This window comes from Enhydra lutris, unplaced genomic scaffold (assembly GCF_002288905.1).
Source record: "Enhydra lutris kenyoni isolate GAN:26980312 unplaced genomic scaffold, ASM228890v2 scaffoldscaffold9, whole genome shotgun sequence".
NCBI classification, from domain to species: domain Eukaryota; kingdom Metazoa; phylum Chordata; class Mammalia; order Carnivora; family Mustelidae; genus Enhydra; species Enhydra lutris.
The window spans coordinates 32,598,283-32,615,697 of NW_019154093.1; the positions used below are offsets into that span (position 1 = coordinate 32,598,283).

Here is a 17,415-nt window from a genome sequence, read left to right on the forward strand (position 1 = left end):
AGATATTATGACAGAATGATAATAATAATAGAGAGGAATTATAGAAATATCAGGGAGATTATAATACTAATTTACATTATATAGCTTTTAAACCTGGTCATTGTGCAAATAAATCCCATTCTTCTTGTGGTTAGGAAGATGTTGTGATAGGCATTTTGTTCCTTCTTCAGTCCAAGCGTCCAATTAGTTCATTGGGTTTTTTGTTTGTTTCCTCCTCCTAACAGTAGAACAATTTTAAAGAAAATTTTTTCTATGCTTAAAGTAGGTGATGACTCAGAGGATTTCTGGTTTTGTTTTGTTTTGTTTTTCTCTTTAGAGAGATTGCTTTTTGTTGTTAGGTATAGGAATACCCCTTCCCCTGGAAAATATACTTTCTGGATGTCAAAGGAAAACAAATTTAGTCCAATAGCACAGCTTGTGAAAGAACATGTGCTTTAGCACCATCATTCAGACCCAGTTTGGTTGTTGATGACTGCAGTGTTGTTTGTAGACAGCCTATTACGCACAGATGTGAGGAGATGTGGAGACCAAGTTTAACCGGATGGTGCATGTGGATCTACTTGGTGGGGTTACAAGCCTCTTTTTTTCCTGTTTGTATTTTGTTGTACCAGACAGTCCAGTAACTTTCAGCAAAGTATCTAGTTGGTAGTTTTAACTAAAAATATTGTATATTTTCTGTCAAAGAAATATATGTTCATAGCTTCAAAGAACAAAAGATATGAATTATTTCTTTAAATTCATATATATTTTTTAATCCAGGATAGTTAAAATACAGTGTTATATTCATTTTGGGCATACAGCTTAGTGATTCAATAATTTTGTACATTATTCAGTGCTCATGATGATAAGTATACTCTAATCCCCTTCACCTATTTCACTTATCCCCCACCGACCTCCCCACTGGTGTGAACCAATTTGTTCTCTGTAGTTAGGAGTCTGTTTTCAGGTTTGTCCATTTTTTATTTTGTTTGTTTCTTAAATTCCACATATGAGTGAAATCATGTTGTATTTGCCTTTCTCTGACTAACTTATTTCATTTAGCCTAATACCTTCTATATCCACCCATATTGTTATAAATGGCAAGATTTCACTTTTTTATGGCTAAGTAATATTCATGTGTGTGTGTATATTTCACCTCTTCTTTATTCATCTATCAGTGGACACTTAGGTTGCTTCCATATTTTGGCTTTTGTAGATAATGCTGCAATAAACATAGGTGTGCATGTATCTTTTTGAATTACTGTTTTCCTATTCTTTGGGTAAACACCCAGTAATGGGATTACTGGATCTTACAGTGATTCTAGTTTTTAATTTTTTGAGGAATCTGCATACTGTTTTCCACAGAGGTTGTACCACTTTGCATTCCCACTAATAGTCAAGTGAGGATTGATTTTTCTTCATATCCTTGCCAGCACTTGTTGTTTCTTGTGTTTTTTTATTTTAGCCATTCTGATAGGCATAAGGTGATACCGCATTGTGAATTTGATTTACATTTCCCTGATGATGAGTCATGTTAAGTATCTTTTCATATGTCTGTTGGCCATCTGGATATCTTCTTTGGAGAAATATCTGTTCATGTTTTCAGCCCATTTTTAATTGGATTATTTGAGCTTTTTTTTATGTTGAATTGTTTAAGTTTTTTTTTAATATATTTTGGATGTTAACCCTTTATCAGATAAGTCATTTGCAAGTATCTTTACCTATTCAGTAGGTTGCCTTTTAGTTTTGTTATTTCCTTTGTTATGCAGAAGCTTTTTATTTAGATATAGTCCTAATAGTTTATTTTTGCTTTTGTTTCCCTTGTCGTGGAAGACATATCTATTAAAGTGTTGCTATGGCCTATGTCAGAGAAATTATTGTCTGTGCTCTCTTCTATTTATTATGGTTTCAGGTCTCACATTTAGGTTCTTCATCCATTTTGAGTATATTTTTGTATATGGTGCAAGAAAGTGGTCCAGTTTCATTCTTTTACATGTACCTGTCCAGTTTTCCCAGCACCATTTGTCAAAGAGACTTCCTATTACATATTCTTGCCTCCTTTGTCATAGAATAATTGACCGTGTATTCATGGGTTTATTTCTGGGCTCTCTATCCTGTTCTATTGATCTATGTGTCTGTTTTTATGCTAACACCACACTGTTTTGATTACTCTATAGTGGCTCTATAGTATATCCTGAAATCTGGTATTGTGCCACCTCCACTTTTATTCTTCTTTTTCAAGATTGCTTTGGCTATTTGGGGTCATTTGTGGTTCCACACATATTTTAGGATTATTTGTTCTAGTTCTCTGAAAAATGCTCCTGGTATTTGGATAGGGATTGTATTAAATCTGTAGATTGGTTTGGGTAGGACGGACACTTTTACAATATTTGTTCTTCCAATCCATGAGCATGGAATATTGTTCTATTTTTTGTGTGGTCTTCAATTTCTTTCATCAGTGTTTTATAGTTTCCAGAATATAGGTCTCTTACCTCCTTGGTTAGATTTATTCCTAGGTATTTTATAATTTTTGGTGTGTTTGCAGATGGGATTGTTTTCTTAATTTCTCTTTCTGCTATTTCATTACTAACATAGAAATTCAGTGGATTTCTGTATATTGATTTTTGTATCCTGCGACTTTACTGAATTTATCAGTTCTAATAGTTTTTTGGTAGAGTCTTTAGGGTTTTCTATATATAGCATCATGTCATCTGCAAATAGTAGAAGTGTTACTGGCTCCTTATCAGTTCGGATGCCTTTTATTTCTTTGTCTTGTCAGATTGCTGTGACTAGGACTTCCAACACTATGTTGAATAAAAGTGTTGAGAACAGACATTCGTGTCTTTGTTCCCATCTTAGAGGAAAAGTTCTCAATTTTTCACCATTGACTATAATGTTAGTTTTGGGTTTTCATATATGGCCTATATTCTGTTTAGGCTTATTCCCTCTAAACCTACTTTGTTGAAAGCTTTGATCATGAACAGATCTTATACTTTATCAAATGCTTTTCCTGAATGTATCCTTTCTCTTGTTAATGTGATGTGTCATATTGATTGATTTTCAAATTTTGAACCACTCATGCATCCCAGGAACAAATCTCCCTTGATTGTGGTGAATGATTTTTTTAATGTATTGTTAGATTCAGTTTGCTAATATTTTGTTGAGGATTTTTGCTTGTATGTTTATCAGAGATATTGGCCTCTAATTCCCTCTTTCTCTCTCTCTCTCTCTTTTTTTTTTTTTTGGCAGTGGCTTTCTCTGCTTTTAGTATCAGGGTAACAGTAGCCTAATAGAATGAATTTGAAAGCTTTCCTTCCTCTTCTATTTTTTGTAATAGTTTGAGAATAGGTGTTAACTCTTCTTTAAATATTTGGTAGAATTCACCTGTATACCATCTGGTCCTGGACTTTTGTTTGTTGGGAGTTTTTTAGTTATTGATTCAGTTTCATTGCTGGTAATCAGTCAGTCTTCTCAAATTTTCTATTTCTTCCTGCTTCAGTTTTGGGAGGTTGTATGTTTCAAGGAGCTTATCCATTTCTTCTAGGTTGTCCAATTTGTTGGCATGCAATTTTTCATAATATTCTCTTATAATCCTCTGTATTTCTGTGGTATCGGTTGTTATTCTCCTCTTTCATTTTTGATTTTGAAATTCCCCCTTCCTACCTTCCTTCTTTCCTTCCTATCCTATCCTATTGAATCCTTTCCTTTCCTTTCTTTCTTTTCTTTCCTTTCTTTTCTTCCTTTCTTCCTTCTTTCTTTCTTTCTCTAGCTAAAGTTTTATTGATTTTGTTGATATTTTTAAAGAAACAGCTCCTGATTTCATTGAGCTGTTCTATTTTTAAAAGTTTTCTATTTTGTTTATTTCTGTTCTAATGTTTATTATTTCCTTCCTTCAACTGGTTTTACATTTTGTGGTTCTTCTTTTTTCTAGCTCCTTTAGGTGCAAGGTTAGGTTGTTTGAGATTCTTTTCACTTCAGGTAGGCCTGTATTGCTACAAACTTCCTTCATAGAACAGGTTTTGCTGCACCCCCCAAATTTTGGACCATTGTGTTTTCACTTTCATTTATCTCCATATATTTTTTGATAACCTCTTTGATTTCCTGGTTGACCCATTCATTGTTTAGTAACATATTACTTAACCTCCATGTATTTGTGTTCTTTCCAGAGTTTTTCTTGTAGTTGATTTGTAGATTCATAGTGTTGTGGTTAGAAAAGATGTGTAGTATGAATTTAGTCTTTCTGAATTGGTTGAATTGTTTTGTGGCTGAACGTGTGATCTGTTCTGAAGAATGTTCCATGTGCACCTGAAAAAAATGTATATTCTGCTGTTTTAGAAAGGAATGTTGTAAATATATCTGTTCAATCCATCTGATCCAATGTGTCCTTGAAAGCCACTGTTTCCTTATTGAATTTCTGTTTGGATGATCTATCCATCGATGTGAGCGGGGTGTTAAAGTTCCCTGCTATTATTGTATTTCTATCAATTTCTTCCTTTATGCTTGTTATTAGCTGCTTTATATATTTGGGTTCTCCTATGTTGGGTGCATAAATATATACAATTGTTATATCTTCTTGTTGGATTATTCCCTTTATGATTACATAGTGTCCTTCTTTGTCTCTTATTACCATCTTTGTTTAAAATCTATTTTGTCCAATATCAGTATTGCTACTCCAACTTTCTTTTTACTTCCATTTGCATGATAAATGCTTTCCTATTCCTTTACTTTCAATATGCATGTGTCTTTAGGTCTGAAATGAGTCTCTTTTAGGCAGCATATAGGTGGGTCTTGCTCTTTTATCCATTCCATCATCCTATGTCCTTTGATTGGAATGTTTAGTCCATTTACATTCAAATTAATTATTGATAGGTATGTACTTATTGCCATTTTGTTATTTTGTGATTGTTTTTGTAGTTCTCTGTTGCATTCTTCTCGTGGCTGTCCTCTCTTATGATTTGCTGGTTTTCTTTAGTAATATACTTGGATTCCTTTCTCTCTGTTTTATTTGCATATCTATGACCAGTTTTTGATTTGTGGTTACCATTAACTTTATATATAACATCTTATGCATATAGCAGTTTATATTAAGTTGATGGTCATTTAGGCTTGAACCCATTCTTTCCCCTTTCTCGTCTGTTATGGTGTCATACTTTACATTCTTTTAATTTGCGAATCCTGTGTCTGGTTTCTATAGATATACTTAATTGTACTGCTCTTGTGCTTCCTACTTTTCTTACTCCCACTTAGGGTCTTTCCATTCCACTCAAAGATACATCTTTAACACTTCTTGTTGGGCTAATTTAGTGGTGATGAATTCCTTTAACTTTTGTATGTCTGGGAAATTCTTTATCTCTTCTTCTTTTCTGAATGACAGCCTTGCTGGATAGAGTTATTCTTGGGTGCAGCTTTTTTTCCTTCAGCATTTTGAATGTATCATGCTACTCCCTCTGGCCTGCAAAGTTTCTGCTGAAAAATCAGCTGATAGCCTTATGAGGTTTCCCTTGTATATAACTGTTTTCTTTCTCTTATTGCTTTAAAAATTCTTTCTTTCTCTTATTGCTTTAAAAATCCTTTTTCACTATTTTTTTGCCATTTTAGTTACTGCATATCCTTGTGTGGGACTCCTGGGGTTGATTTTCTTGGGGGCTCTCTGTGCCTCCTGGATCTGGATTTCAGCTTCCTTCCCCATATTCAGGAAGTTTTCAGTTATTATTTCTTCAAATAAATGTTCTCTTCCCTCCTCTCTCTCTTCTTCTGGGATCCCTATGATGCCTATGTTGTTATGCTTGGTGGTGTCACTGATTTCCCTTAGTCTATTTTCATTGTTTATTATTTTTTCTCTCTCTTTTTCAGCTTGATTTCTTTCTATTACTCTGTCCTCCAGGGCACTGATCCATTTTTCTGCTTCCTCTAGTCTGCTATTTATTCCATTTAGTATATTTCGAATTTTAGTTAATTTTAGTTTTTGAGGTCTTCATTTCTGATTGGTTCTTTTTGTTTTCCATCTTTTTGTTGAGGGTTTCCTTGAGGTCCTTCAGTCTTTTCTGAGGTCCAGTGAATATCTTTTTGACCATTACTTTAAATTATCTATCAAGCATATTACCTAATCTCCATTTTGTTTAGCTCTCTTGCTGTGATTTTGTCCTGTTCTTTTATTTGAGACCTATTCTTCTGTCTCCTCATTTTGTCTAACTCTCTGTGTCTGTGTCTTTGTGTTAGGAAGGCAAAGTAGTGACCTCATGAAGAGGTCCTGTAGTGCCCTGCAGTCCAATATCCTCTGTTCACCAGAACTTGATGATTCAGGGGTATCTCCTATGTGTTTTGCACATGCCCTGCTGTTGTGGATGAGCCACTTTTTTCTTCCATCCAGTCATTTGCAGTGGCTCTCTTTTCCTGTTGTGAGCAGGCTTTTGTCCTTATGATATTAGTGAGTCAGTCTGGGGCCACTTTGGACTTGAGTTGAGTCAGACCTGGTATTTACCAGAGATGCAGTAGAATCAAATTGCTGGGCACATTCCATGTGTTGTTTCCTGAGAAGCTTTTGTGACCCACTGCTGGGGCCACAGTTGGACTGGTGTGTGTGTGGTTCTCTTCCCCTCTCCCCAGTTCAGGAGTCACTTTGGGGTGGTGCTGGCCCCTGTTGGGGCTGCTTGCACGCTGCCAAGCTTGTAGTACCGCTTTGGATGGGCTCCCACCGAGGGTGTATTTGAGATGGCAGGTCATCAGGAGAAAGCCAGGTCAGGGATTGTGGTTTTAGCACGTTTGTGTGGGTCTGTTGTAGGAGGGAATCTGCAACTGCCTAGGAAAACTATCCAGGCTTGGATGGCATTTCCACAGCAGGGAGACAGGGAAAGCTGTTAGCCAGCTAGGTGGACTGGTGGTGTTGTACTGGTTCCTGCAGATGTCCATGTGTTTAGGTTTGGTGGCAGAGGAGGCAAATGGCATGCAATAGCTCTTTTGTTCTTGGAGAAGCCTCTCAAAGTTCCTTGCCCATCCAGCACATGCTCTGAGATTGGTCAATAAATTTTCTTCCCATATACTCCAGGTATTTTTCAAACCGCTGCTTCTGTGCAGTATCTCAGCAGGGCTGTTTGTTGTGTTGTCTCTTTAAGGGCAGGGACTCCGTTTCCTGTCACCCTCCTGGCTCTCCTAAAGCAGAGCTTACTGATTTTTAAAGTTTTAAGCCCCACTGATTGTTAGGCCTCTCTGGTTTTCAAAGCCAAATGTCATGGGGATTCATCTTCCTCATCCAGGTTCCTTGTCCCTGCAGTGCCTGGTGTGAGGGTCTGTTTCCTTCCTATCTCTGCAACCATGGTTTCCCTCCCTCCTGTAGACAGTCTACAGGTCTGTTTGGCTCCTGACCAAGTCTCTGCCCCTCCTACCCTCTTTGATATGGCCCCTTCACTGCCTTTAGCTGTGAAGAATCTGTTCTGCCAATCTCTGGGTTGTTTTCTATGTTATTTACACGGATGTGGGTATTATCTAGTTGTATCCATGGGATAAGGTGAGCTTAGGATCCTACTCTACCATCTTCTCTGGAAGCATACAAATTGGTTTTTAATGAAACATAGCAGACCTTGGTACCCCACGCCTTCCATTGTTGAGTGCTGCCCCACCTCCACAAACTACCAACAGCTTTCAACACATATTTCTCCTGGAACTTATGACTATATTTCCAAGGTTTTTTTAATACTAATATTTCTGGGGTGTTCAGTTTTAGATATTATTTATAGGCTTCATCTGAAATATAGAGATTTAGATTTATACTCCTTCCATCCATATTTCTCTCCCTGTCTTCCTAATATAGTTTGGTTACATTAATACTTACTATGGCTTAATCATTATTTGTCACAAAAGAACCATGAATGATTCTTTTTCTACCTTTGTACAAATGGCCCAATTTTTCATTCCCTTGCTTTTTGTTTTTTAATATATCTACTATCTATTCTTCCCCTAAAATTTGTGACAAATCTGTAAAACAACTCCCAGGTAGTCCATCAGTTGCATTTCACTCCCTTGGAGACCTCTTTTCTCTGGCACTGCGTCCTCCTCCAGTTCTAAGTTGACAGTTCTCCAGTAGGTATCCTGGGATGAAGCTTTGCCTGTTTCTTAAATTGGAGCTCCTGCTTGATCCCCTGCTTTTGTCTTGCTTGGTTTACTCCCTCATTTTATTGGAGCATTTCTTCTAGGAGCTTACTAGTACATGAGAGCTAAATCTTTTATTACTTTATATGTCTACTAGTGTATTTATTCGACTGTCTTATGTTCACAATTTAAATTTTAGTTTGGAAATTTATTTCAGAATTGTAAAGATCCTATTACCTGTAGTTTCTAGTATTGCTCTTGAGAAGTTTGATTTCACTCATATGTCCAATTCTTTACATGTGATTTTTTTCCTTCTAAAACTTTTAAAATTTCCTCTTTATCCCTACAGATCTGAAATTTTTTAAAGATTTTATTTGAGGTACCTGGGTGACTCAGTGGGTTGAGTGTTTGCCTTCATCTTAGGTCATGATCCTGGGGTCCTGGGGTTGAGCCCCACAACAGGCTCTCTGCTCAGCAGGGAGTCTGCTTCTCCCTTTCACTCTGCTATTCTCTGTTTCTGTGTGTGTGTATGTGTCAAATAAATAAAATCTTTAAAAAAATAAAAAATCTTTAAAAAAATAAATACATAATTTTTTTTTTTTTTTTTTTTTTTTTTTTTTTTTAATGAAGAGAAAGCAAGCAGGGGGAGCAGCAGGCAGAGGGAGAAGAAGAAGCAGGCTCCTTGCTGAGCAGGGAGCCTGAGGCAGGAGCTTGATCCCAGGACCCTGGGATCATGACCTGAGCTGACACTTAAGCAACTGGGCCACCTAGGTGCCCCTGAAATTTTTGGACGTTTTTTTGATGTAGTTTTGCGTGTGTCTGTTTTTTTCTTTCCTTGCTCATCATATAGGGCATTTGCTAGGATGTTTAAATCTCAAATTTGAATCCTTTAGTTCTGAAATTTTTTCTTATGTGATTTCTTTTATCATTTCCCTCCTCCGTCTTCACTATTGTGTTTTAAATATCCACATATTTGGATGTAGGATCTACTGATCCAATCCTCTAATTTTGAAACTTGTATTTTTCCCTACTGTCCATATCTTTGTTTTTTGTTCTATACTCTGGAAAATTTCCAGCAAAATATGTTTCTATTTCCTGCTTTCCTCCCTGCTTATTTGTTTTGGTTGTTATCTTTCATGATAATGACTTTACACAAATGTATAGTGATCCTTGTCCATTGATGGACATATGAAGAATGGAAATCAATCATTAAAAATATTAGAAATATTTGAATACAGACTAGACTTGTTGATGGTTTTATATCTTTCTTTATTAGTTTATTTAGTGAAGACCTATCCATATCAATAGTCAGGCCTGACTATTTCTCCTGAAAACAATCCTCCAGTCTTGTGCCTGGAGAGAGAGACACTAATTGCTTAAACTCTGAGAATTGGACAGTGGGAAAGAATAAGGAGTCTTTTCTATCCAATAAGATTTATGTGATTTAGTATATGTGCTGCTGAAGCGAGCACAAGATTTATGTGATTTAATCGCTGCTTCCAGTCCCTCACCATACTCTTATCCTGCTTTGTACCTAATAATCTTCAGTTCTGAGTCTCTCTGATTCAGTTTCTCCAGGAAGTATCTTTCCTCCTGCCTCAGTAGTGGTGATCATCTGCTTGACAGGGTGAGGATATAAGTATTTGATATCTGTGCTATACCTCCTACCTTTCAAAGGCATCTAACATCTCCAATTCCTGAATTGTTTCTCAAGTTCTGAAGTGTAAATACATATGCTTTTGATTAATGTCCCCGCCTCATGTCATTAGGTTTCAAATTCCTGGCTAAGACAGTTACCACTTAACATCTTTCCTCTTGGAAAAAAAAAATTAAAGATTGATTTATTTATTTATTTGAGAGAGAGAGAGAGGATGCAAGTAGAGGGAGGGGCAGAAGGGGAGAGAGAAAAGCAGACTTCCTGCTGAGCATGGAGCCCAATGCAGGACTCCACATAGGGCTAGATGCAGGGCTCATCACTGGGCTCAATCTCACGACCTGAGATCATGACCTGAGCTGAAATCACAAGCCAGATGCTTAACTGACTGAGCCATCCACGTATCCCTCATCTTGAACATTTTTCTTACCATTTTTCTTTACCTTTCCTTGAGGTTTTATACTTTATTTTTATTCTTTTATTACCATTTTATTTAGGTTTTGGGAAGAGTTTACATAAAACTGTATATTCATTCTTCCAAGTCAACCAGAATCCTTTTATGTTTTTCTTTGCAGTGAGAGATAATGGCCCTGAGTTTCCTAAAGATCCAGATAAAGTTATCAGGTAAGTTTTTCTTTATTAATTCCATGTCCGTTTCTTTCTTTCTTTCTCTCTCTTGCTCTCTCTCTTTTTTCGTTTTTCATCTCTACACCCAAAATGGGGCTCAAACTCACAAGTCAGCTCAACAGTCGCATGTGCTACCAACTGAGCCAGCCAAGAGCCCTTAAATCAATAGGGCTGATTTAAATCTTGATATTGATTTAAACCATTTATATATATATTTTATCATAATTGAATTTTCACTTTTTTAATTTAGAAAAGGAAGTAAATCTCTTTTAAAATGCTTTTTTAAAATGTTTTCAGGAAGAATGTGAGAGGTTATTGTATTCTTTTTAGATGGTTGAATTAAAATTGAATGTAATTATTATGTAATGTAAGTATATGAACTTGCCTATTCTTTTTATTTTTTTATAGAAAAGGGAAAAAAAAGTTGGCAACATAATCAGTACAAACCACTATAGATCACAAAAAGCTAAGTAGTTTAGGAAAAGATAAGGTTCTAGAGGAAAACGGTGAGATAAGGATAAAGCCATTGTATCTTTTAGGAGACAAGATGAAAATGTGCTATCAGTTTAGCTATGGACGCCTGAACAAGGTGTAGGTCAGTATTCTCATAATGGTTCTGCAGCATTTAGTTTCTTGAACATTTCTATCAGCCTTAATTTGATAATCAGTCAGATGTAGAAAACAGCCAGTTAACTAGTGTTGAAATAACTTGCTTCAGCTTCAGTCTCCTTGACTGGCCCTGTATAAAAGATGAACAAATTATGTAACTCAAGTGGCTTTGGTTTGTGAAGGTATTGGAAAATTTCAGAAAGACAAGCATAGTCTAGTGGGTAGTGCACCAGGTTGGCATTGAGTAAAGGACATTGCTGCCCCTTAAACTCGTCAATGTGGAGAGAAGCAACTGACCTTCTTGACACAGTAGACCTTTGGTAAATAGTTGTTGAATGCATAAACACTGTTTTATCCCCTATAACGCATGACGGTTCCTAGAATATTACAAAGTTCTTTCTCTTTGTCGTATAATTATTTGCAATGCATAAAGTTACAGTGCTAGCATTTACTGATAAGGCAGTAAGAGGAGGCCAGAAGAACTTCTGTGGTTCTAGCTTTGGCAGTTCCTCTGAATGAAACCAAGGATAAATGAAGCCAGAATCAGGTCTTATTTGTGGTGTTCACCTAGTGCTAGCCTGAAATCTCTAGAGAAATCTTAGGATTCAGTCAAAGCAATACAATCTAGATTTCAGTGATACTTTATCCTCCTAGTGTAGAGAAGGTTGCAATTTATTATGTATTTGTAAATCCAAATGTTTACTCCTAGCACATTTGTTATGAGATAAAGCTCAGTTATGTCTAGCTTTTAGTTTTTAGGCCTCATAGTAAAGTGAGGCCCTGCAAAAATTACTCCAAGAGAGATTCTGCTATTAGCCTTGTCAGTCTAGCACCATATGCTAGAACTTCACGCTACTTCATGAGCTAAAAGAATTAACCTGATTATAGGAATGGATTCCAGAGGCCTAGCCAGACAGTTAAACCCTGTTTCCAAAAGATATAACAAAACATAGGCAAAGTCTAGTCAACTGAGTAGAATATAGTCAGGGGAATCCAGTTGATATTCAGTAATTAAAAGTGATTTAAGCTTGTGCTTGTCCTCTGGAATGTTTGCACCAGGGCTGCAGGATACCACTTAACAAGATATAGAGCAGCTTCTGAGAGAACACCTACTTACTCATTTGTTTCAAATGTATTCGCTGAGCATTTCCTCTCTGCCAGACCCCGTGCTCCCATCCTGGGGACACACATCTGAATAGTATGTGATCTTTGATCTCACATGATTTATAATCTAAGATTGGAAGCTGCTCTCTGAAAGAGAGATAGCGCAGAAGTATGCCTGACTATCAGTCCTATAGGACCATATAGGGAGCAGCTTCTACCAGAGGATGTAGTTGGAAGGCCACAGAGCAAATACTAGATCACGACTGAGGGGGATGCCAAGGTCAGATGAAATCATATTCAAAATGAGTCATATTGGGTAGAAACTTCTTCCCCTATGGCTTTTTCTCCCCTCCGTAGAGGCTTTTACTTTTTCACTAAGTCATCTGTCACTGGTTCCACGGCTGTCAAATGCAACCCAACATTTCATTGAGCTGTACCTAGTAATTATTTTATTACATTATTACTTCTAGTAAGTGGTGTTATACAGACTAGATCTAGATGCTGGAGGAACTTGGAGGGAGAAATATCTTCCTAAAGCTTGGAGTCCCAGAGTGGGGGAAGGGACATATAAAGGCCAGCTTCCAGGAGAAGGTGTTGCCTGAAGTGATTTCTAAAGGTAGAATAGGAATTCCACCTGCAGGCAATGGAAGAAGGACATTTAGGCAGCGGCAATAGCAAACTCAAAAGCATGGAGATAGGAGAGAGCCTATTTTCCACAGCCTGACCCAAGGGAAAGTAAGTTGACATCCAGAATAAAAAGTGAATCCAGATGCCAGTGGCAACCAAAGTGTATCAGGAGCTGAGATACAAAACCAAAGGGAGGAGGGGAGAAGGGGATTGGTTGCCAGATAGCAAGAGAATAGAAGCATCTTTTGGACGTGATTCTACAGACTTTTACTTACTAACAATAAATGGAGGTGAAGGATGGGTTATGAAATATTACACGTGTTATCTGAGCTAGATCTCTTGGATAACTCGTGCAGCTTCTCCATCAGCACTTGCTCCTTCCCTTTGCACTTTCATGTTATAGAGACAGCTTCTTTCCTTAAATCTCATGAGCCAACCTCTTCTAGCTTCAGCCTTTCCTTCAGCAGCTTCCTTACCTCTCTCAGCCTTCACAGAGTGAGAGTTTGGGCCCTGCTCTGGATTAGGCTTTGTCTTAAGGGAATGTTGTAGCTGGTCTGATCTTCTATCCAGGCCACTCAAACTATCTCATCTCAGCAATAAATCTGTTTTGCTTTCTGTCATTCATGTGTTCACTGGAGTTGCACTTTTAATTTCCTTTGAGTGATATTCCTTTGCCTTCACAACTTGACTGGTTTACGAGACCTTGTTTTCGGCCTATCTCTGCCTTTCATAAGCCTTCCTTACTCTTTTTTTTTTTTTTTTTTTAAGATTTTATTTAGTTATTTGACAGAGATCACAAGTAGGCAGAGAGGCAGGCAGAGAGAGAGAGGAAGGGAAGCAGGCTCTCTGCTGAGCAGAGAGCCCGACGTGGGGTTCGATCCCAGGACCCTGAGACCATGACCTGAGCCAAAGGCAGAGGCTTAACCCACTGAGCCACCCAGGCGCCCCAGCCTTCCTTACTCTTAATCATGATATTACATGACTATAGATCCAGAGATTTGTAAGGGCTTAATCAGGAGGCTTGAGTAATGGCTGGGAGGTTGCTTCCATGACCTAGCACTACCCTGACTCTCTTCTTCCCTTAATGATCCTTTTTGTTTCCTTCACTGGCTCCTCTTAACTATGAATTGGTTTCTGATCTTTCTTTTCTAAACACTTACTTACTCTTTCCGTGTTTGTTTCCCCTAATGGCATCATCTATCAACCTTTATGTTGATTTGACCCAAATCTCCTATTTCCAGTCTCAATTTCTCAATCACACTTCCAAAGTTCATCACCTAAAACCCATGTTTAAATTTAAACTCATATTTTACTTCAGAGTCTCTAGATGCTTTCTGTTACTAGCAAAACTAAATGGTCTTCTGGGCTTTAGAAGAATATCTGACCCCAGATTCCTTCACCTTTCACACCCTTCAGAAAACCAGTCCTGGCATTTCATTAGCTTGTCAGAGATTCATCTCCTCCCTTCATAGTCTCTGCTCCTACCTTCTGTTAGCTCTGCATTTCTTGCCTGAATTACTGCATCTGTTTCTTAACTTGTCTCTCCGCATTTAATCTCTCATATACTCCACCCTGCATCCTGAGGCCAGAAAAAACTCTTGCTCACATACTCGGTTCATAATTTACTTGCCTTATTCAAGAACTTCTGATTGCTCTCTATCACCTAATAAATCATTCCTAAGTCAACTCTAACCCATTCTCTGCCTAAATCTGAAGACCTGCATTGCCCAGTTTCACTTATTTTGTCAAATTCCAATTCCTCTGAAATTGGAACTCTCCACCTTAGTCAATTATCTCGTTACAATCGTCTCTCCCCCCAACATGCTCTGTTGCACATGCACCATGCTCTTTCCCATCTGAGCGATTGCTAATACTGTTCTCACCCAGATTGCCTCCTCCATCTGTTCCAGATCCATATTCCAAGTTAGTCCTTCCCTAAAGCCTCCAAGACAAAGTTACATCTCTCTCTTCCAACTTTTTTAGTTTACTGCCCCTGCCAAAGAAGTATCTGTCGTCATCTCCAAATGTCTGTTTAAATGATGTAACACTTTACATGCTAATATGTAAAACCATTCTATTTGCTAATTTGGGTATATATCTTATTTTCCCAATAGGATAATAAACTCTAAAGTTCAGTTTGGATTATCTTCTACTTTTTCTTATTCATAATGGCAGTGACAGTACACAGTAAATTCCTGTTAATGTTTCAAATTATAAAAACATGTATTTTTTTATATTTCCCTGTAAACTTAGTAGCTTATCTGAATAATCGTAAAAATTGTTTCTGTTTTGTTGTTGTATCTTGTATTGTTCTTATTTTAAGGCACTGTTTCTTTTACAGAATTGAAAATGCAGTATTCTCAAATGTTTAAGACATTCTGCTTTGTATATTCAAACTCTACTAAAGTTATACCTTTTAGGGTAATATTTTTAATTATTCTGGGGAAGAAAAGAAAACCCCTGAAGGCTAACAGTTTGAAATTGAACAGGACACCCCTGGGAAGGGAGAGGGTCATGGGTCATCGTCAAACAGACAAAAAAACAATGGAGACGATTGTGCCTAAAGATGGTGTATTTTTTTTCACGAGACAGTGTGTTGACAGTTTCCTTCCTCTTGGGTCATTGTTGTCTGCTAAATGATCTGTGACAGCAAATTGATCACAAGCTTTTTCATGCAGGAGATATAATGCAGCCTTTCATTTTGTTACCTCTGTTGCCAAATGCCGAAACATTTCGTTGGCAAAATTAATGTTAGTTTAATATGTCATTTAGTGGTGGAAAGCACCACACATAGCTCTGGAAGCAATAATAGCACTGATTAATTTATTGTCACCCCGTTTCAGATTTCTACTGGTGTGATTGCAAAAGCAATAATACATTTGAAAAATGTTACTTTTAAAATTAGACATTTGTAATTATCATTTAAATAAATGATGCGTTCAAGAATTTAGATGTTGTCCCATTCATTTCTAAAATGAGTCCAACATTTAAGGTACCTACAGTTCACCTATAAAAATTAATGCTGGTGTACTTTTTCTAATTGAAAAGTTGCTGCTTCCTCCAAAGAGCTTAGAACTTCAAATGGAAAACAGACATAAGGTCTTTTATGTCTGATGTTTCAGCATCTATTTAAGCTATTTGGTGATTTCACATGTCTGAAAAACATCCCAAAGGAAATTTTTGTTTCTAGAGTGTTGAGAATCTCTGCAATTAAGTTGTTTGTAGGAAAAAAAATTAGAAATGCAGTTATTTAAGTGCCTGTTAAGCAGATCCCATTCCATATTTTATAACAATATTTGCTCTCCCATTAGGATAGAGTAATATTAGCACAGGGAAGGATAAGTGCAGGCAAGACTGTTAGAAGAGTTGTTTTTTTCCCTGTATGAAAATGGCCAGATTCTGTGTGAAAATGAAACTGATCTCAGTTCTGGTGTTTTACTTCTCCTCACAATAAAAAGGAAATAAAGGTGATCTTACTGAAATTTAGCATAGATATTTTTTTAAAGATTTTATTTATTCATTTGACAGAGAGAGAGATCACAAGTAGACAGAGAAACAGGCAGAGAGAGATGGGAAGCAGGCTCCCCGCTGAGCAGAGAGCCCCATGCGGGACTCAATCCCAGAACCCTGAGATCATGACCAGAGCCGAAGGCAGAGGCATAACCCAATGAGCCACTCAGGCATCCCTAGCATACATATTTAAGAAAACAGTTTATTGTAGAAAGAAAAAATGTTCAAGTATGATGCTTTTCTTAAAATCCTTTTTTAAAGTTAATCTGAAAGGCAGATATTTTAAACTTTTTTTCTTTTTATAATATGCACATGGGTGTACATTTTTTACATTTATTTTGAAATATGTTTTGGAGAGTTTTTCTTTTTTGTGATTTATATGTATTAGTGGAGAAATTGATATATTAGATCATTTGTTAGAAATTACAAATCTGTTTAATGTCTTATGGCAGGATATTATCTGAAACAGTCTACTCTGATAAAATAATTTTAAAAAGGAAACTTGCAAATACTCATTGTCTGATTTTAATGTATATTTTCAGATCAATTAAAGAAATCTCATTTAATGATTACTACAAGACATGGTCTACAATAGCCACATCAAAAGCCACAGAACACTATAGAAGTTCATGTAAGGTGATCTAGCCTTATCTTATGTCCTTTTGGTATATATTAATCTCTTAATTATTCTCAACTTATCTTGCTTTCAAAGACTAATTGGCATTTATTTATAATCTGAAGGTGATAAACTTCTCTGTTACCTCTATATAAGAATCATTCAACAACTATTAATTTAGTTCCTCTTTGGTATAGAGTCCTGGACTGAAGTCTTATTAAAAGTCAGAAGAAAGATAGACAATTGGAGGAATAAAAGATGAAGCTATCAATCTTATGAGACTTAACTTTACTCCCCCCCAAAATGTGGAGCCTTCATAGCAAGAGGAGACTTTTTGATTCTAAACACAATTATTCTCAAAGCCAGAGAAAGTACTAAGTAGAAAAATAGTGAGAAAACATATGAACCTAAGGCTTTCAATTCTATCAGTGTAAGGAAAAGTCACCTTGTTGCCATCATATATTAGGAGCTAAAAAGACGGAAGGGGAGAGCTGGACAACTTTCTGGCCCCATCGAATCGAATCTTTAGCGTGCTGTTTCATGATTTAGATCCAAGTAGGCTATCCAGTCTGCTGCCCTGCTATCCTGCTGAAATGGAGCATTC

At 36.9% G+C, this 17,415-nt stretch overlaps 1 protein-coding gene across 1 annotated transcript in view; it reads left to right on the plus strand.

Annotated features, from left to right (window-relative positions):
- Positions 1-17,415, plus strand: part of LOC111143702 (ubiquitin conjugating enzyme E2 U (putative)) — a 43,156-nt gene that overhangs the window by 18,747 nt on the left and 6,994 nt on the right. The window contains exons 6-7 of the mRNA XM_022497526.1: positions 10,294-10,342; positions 16,738-16,826. Of these exons, the coding sequence (XP_022353234.1) occupies positions 10,294-10,342; positions 16,738-16,826 (138 nt within the window). The remainder of the gene's footprint in view (positions 1-10,293; positions 10,343-16,737; positions 16,827-17,415) is intronic.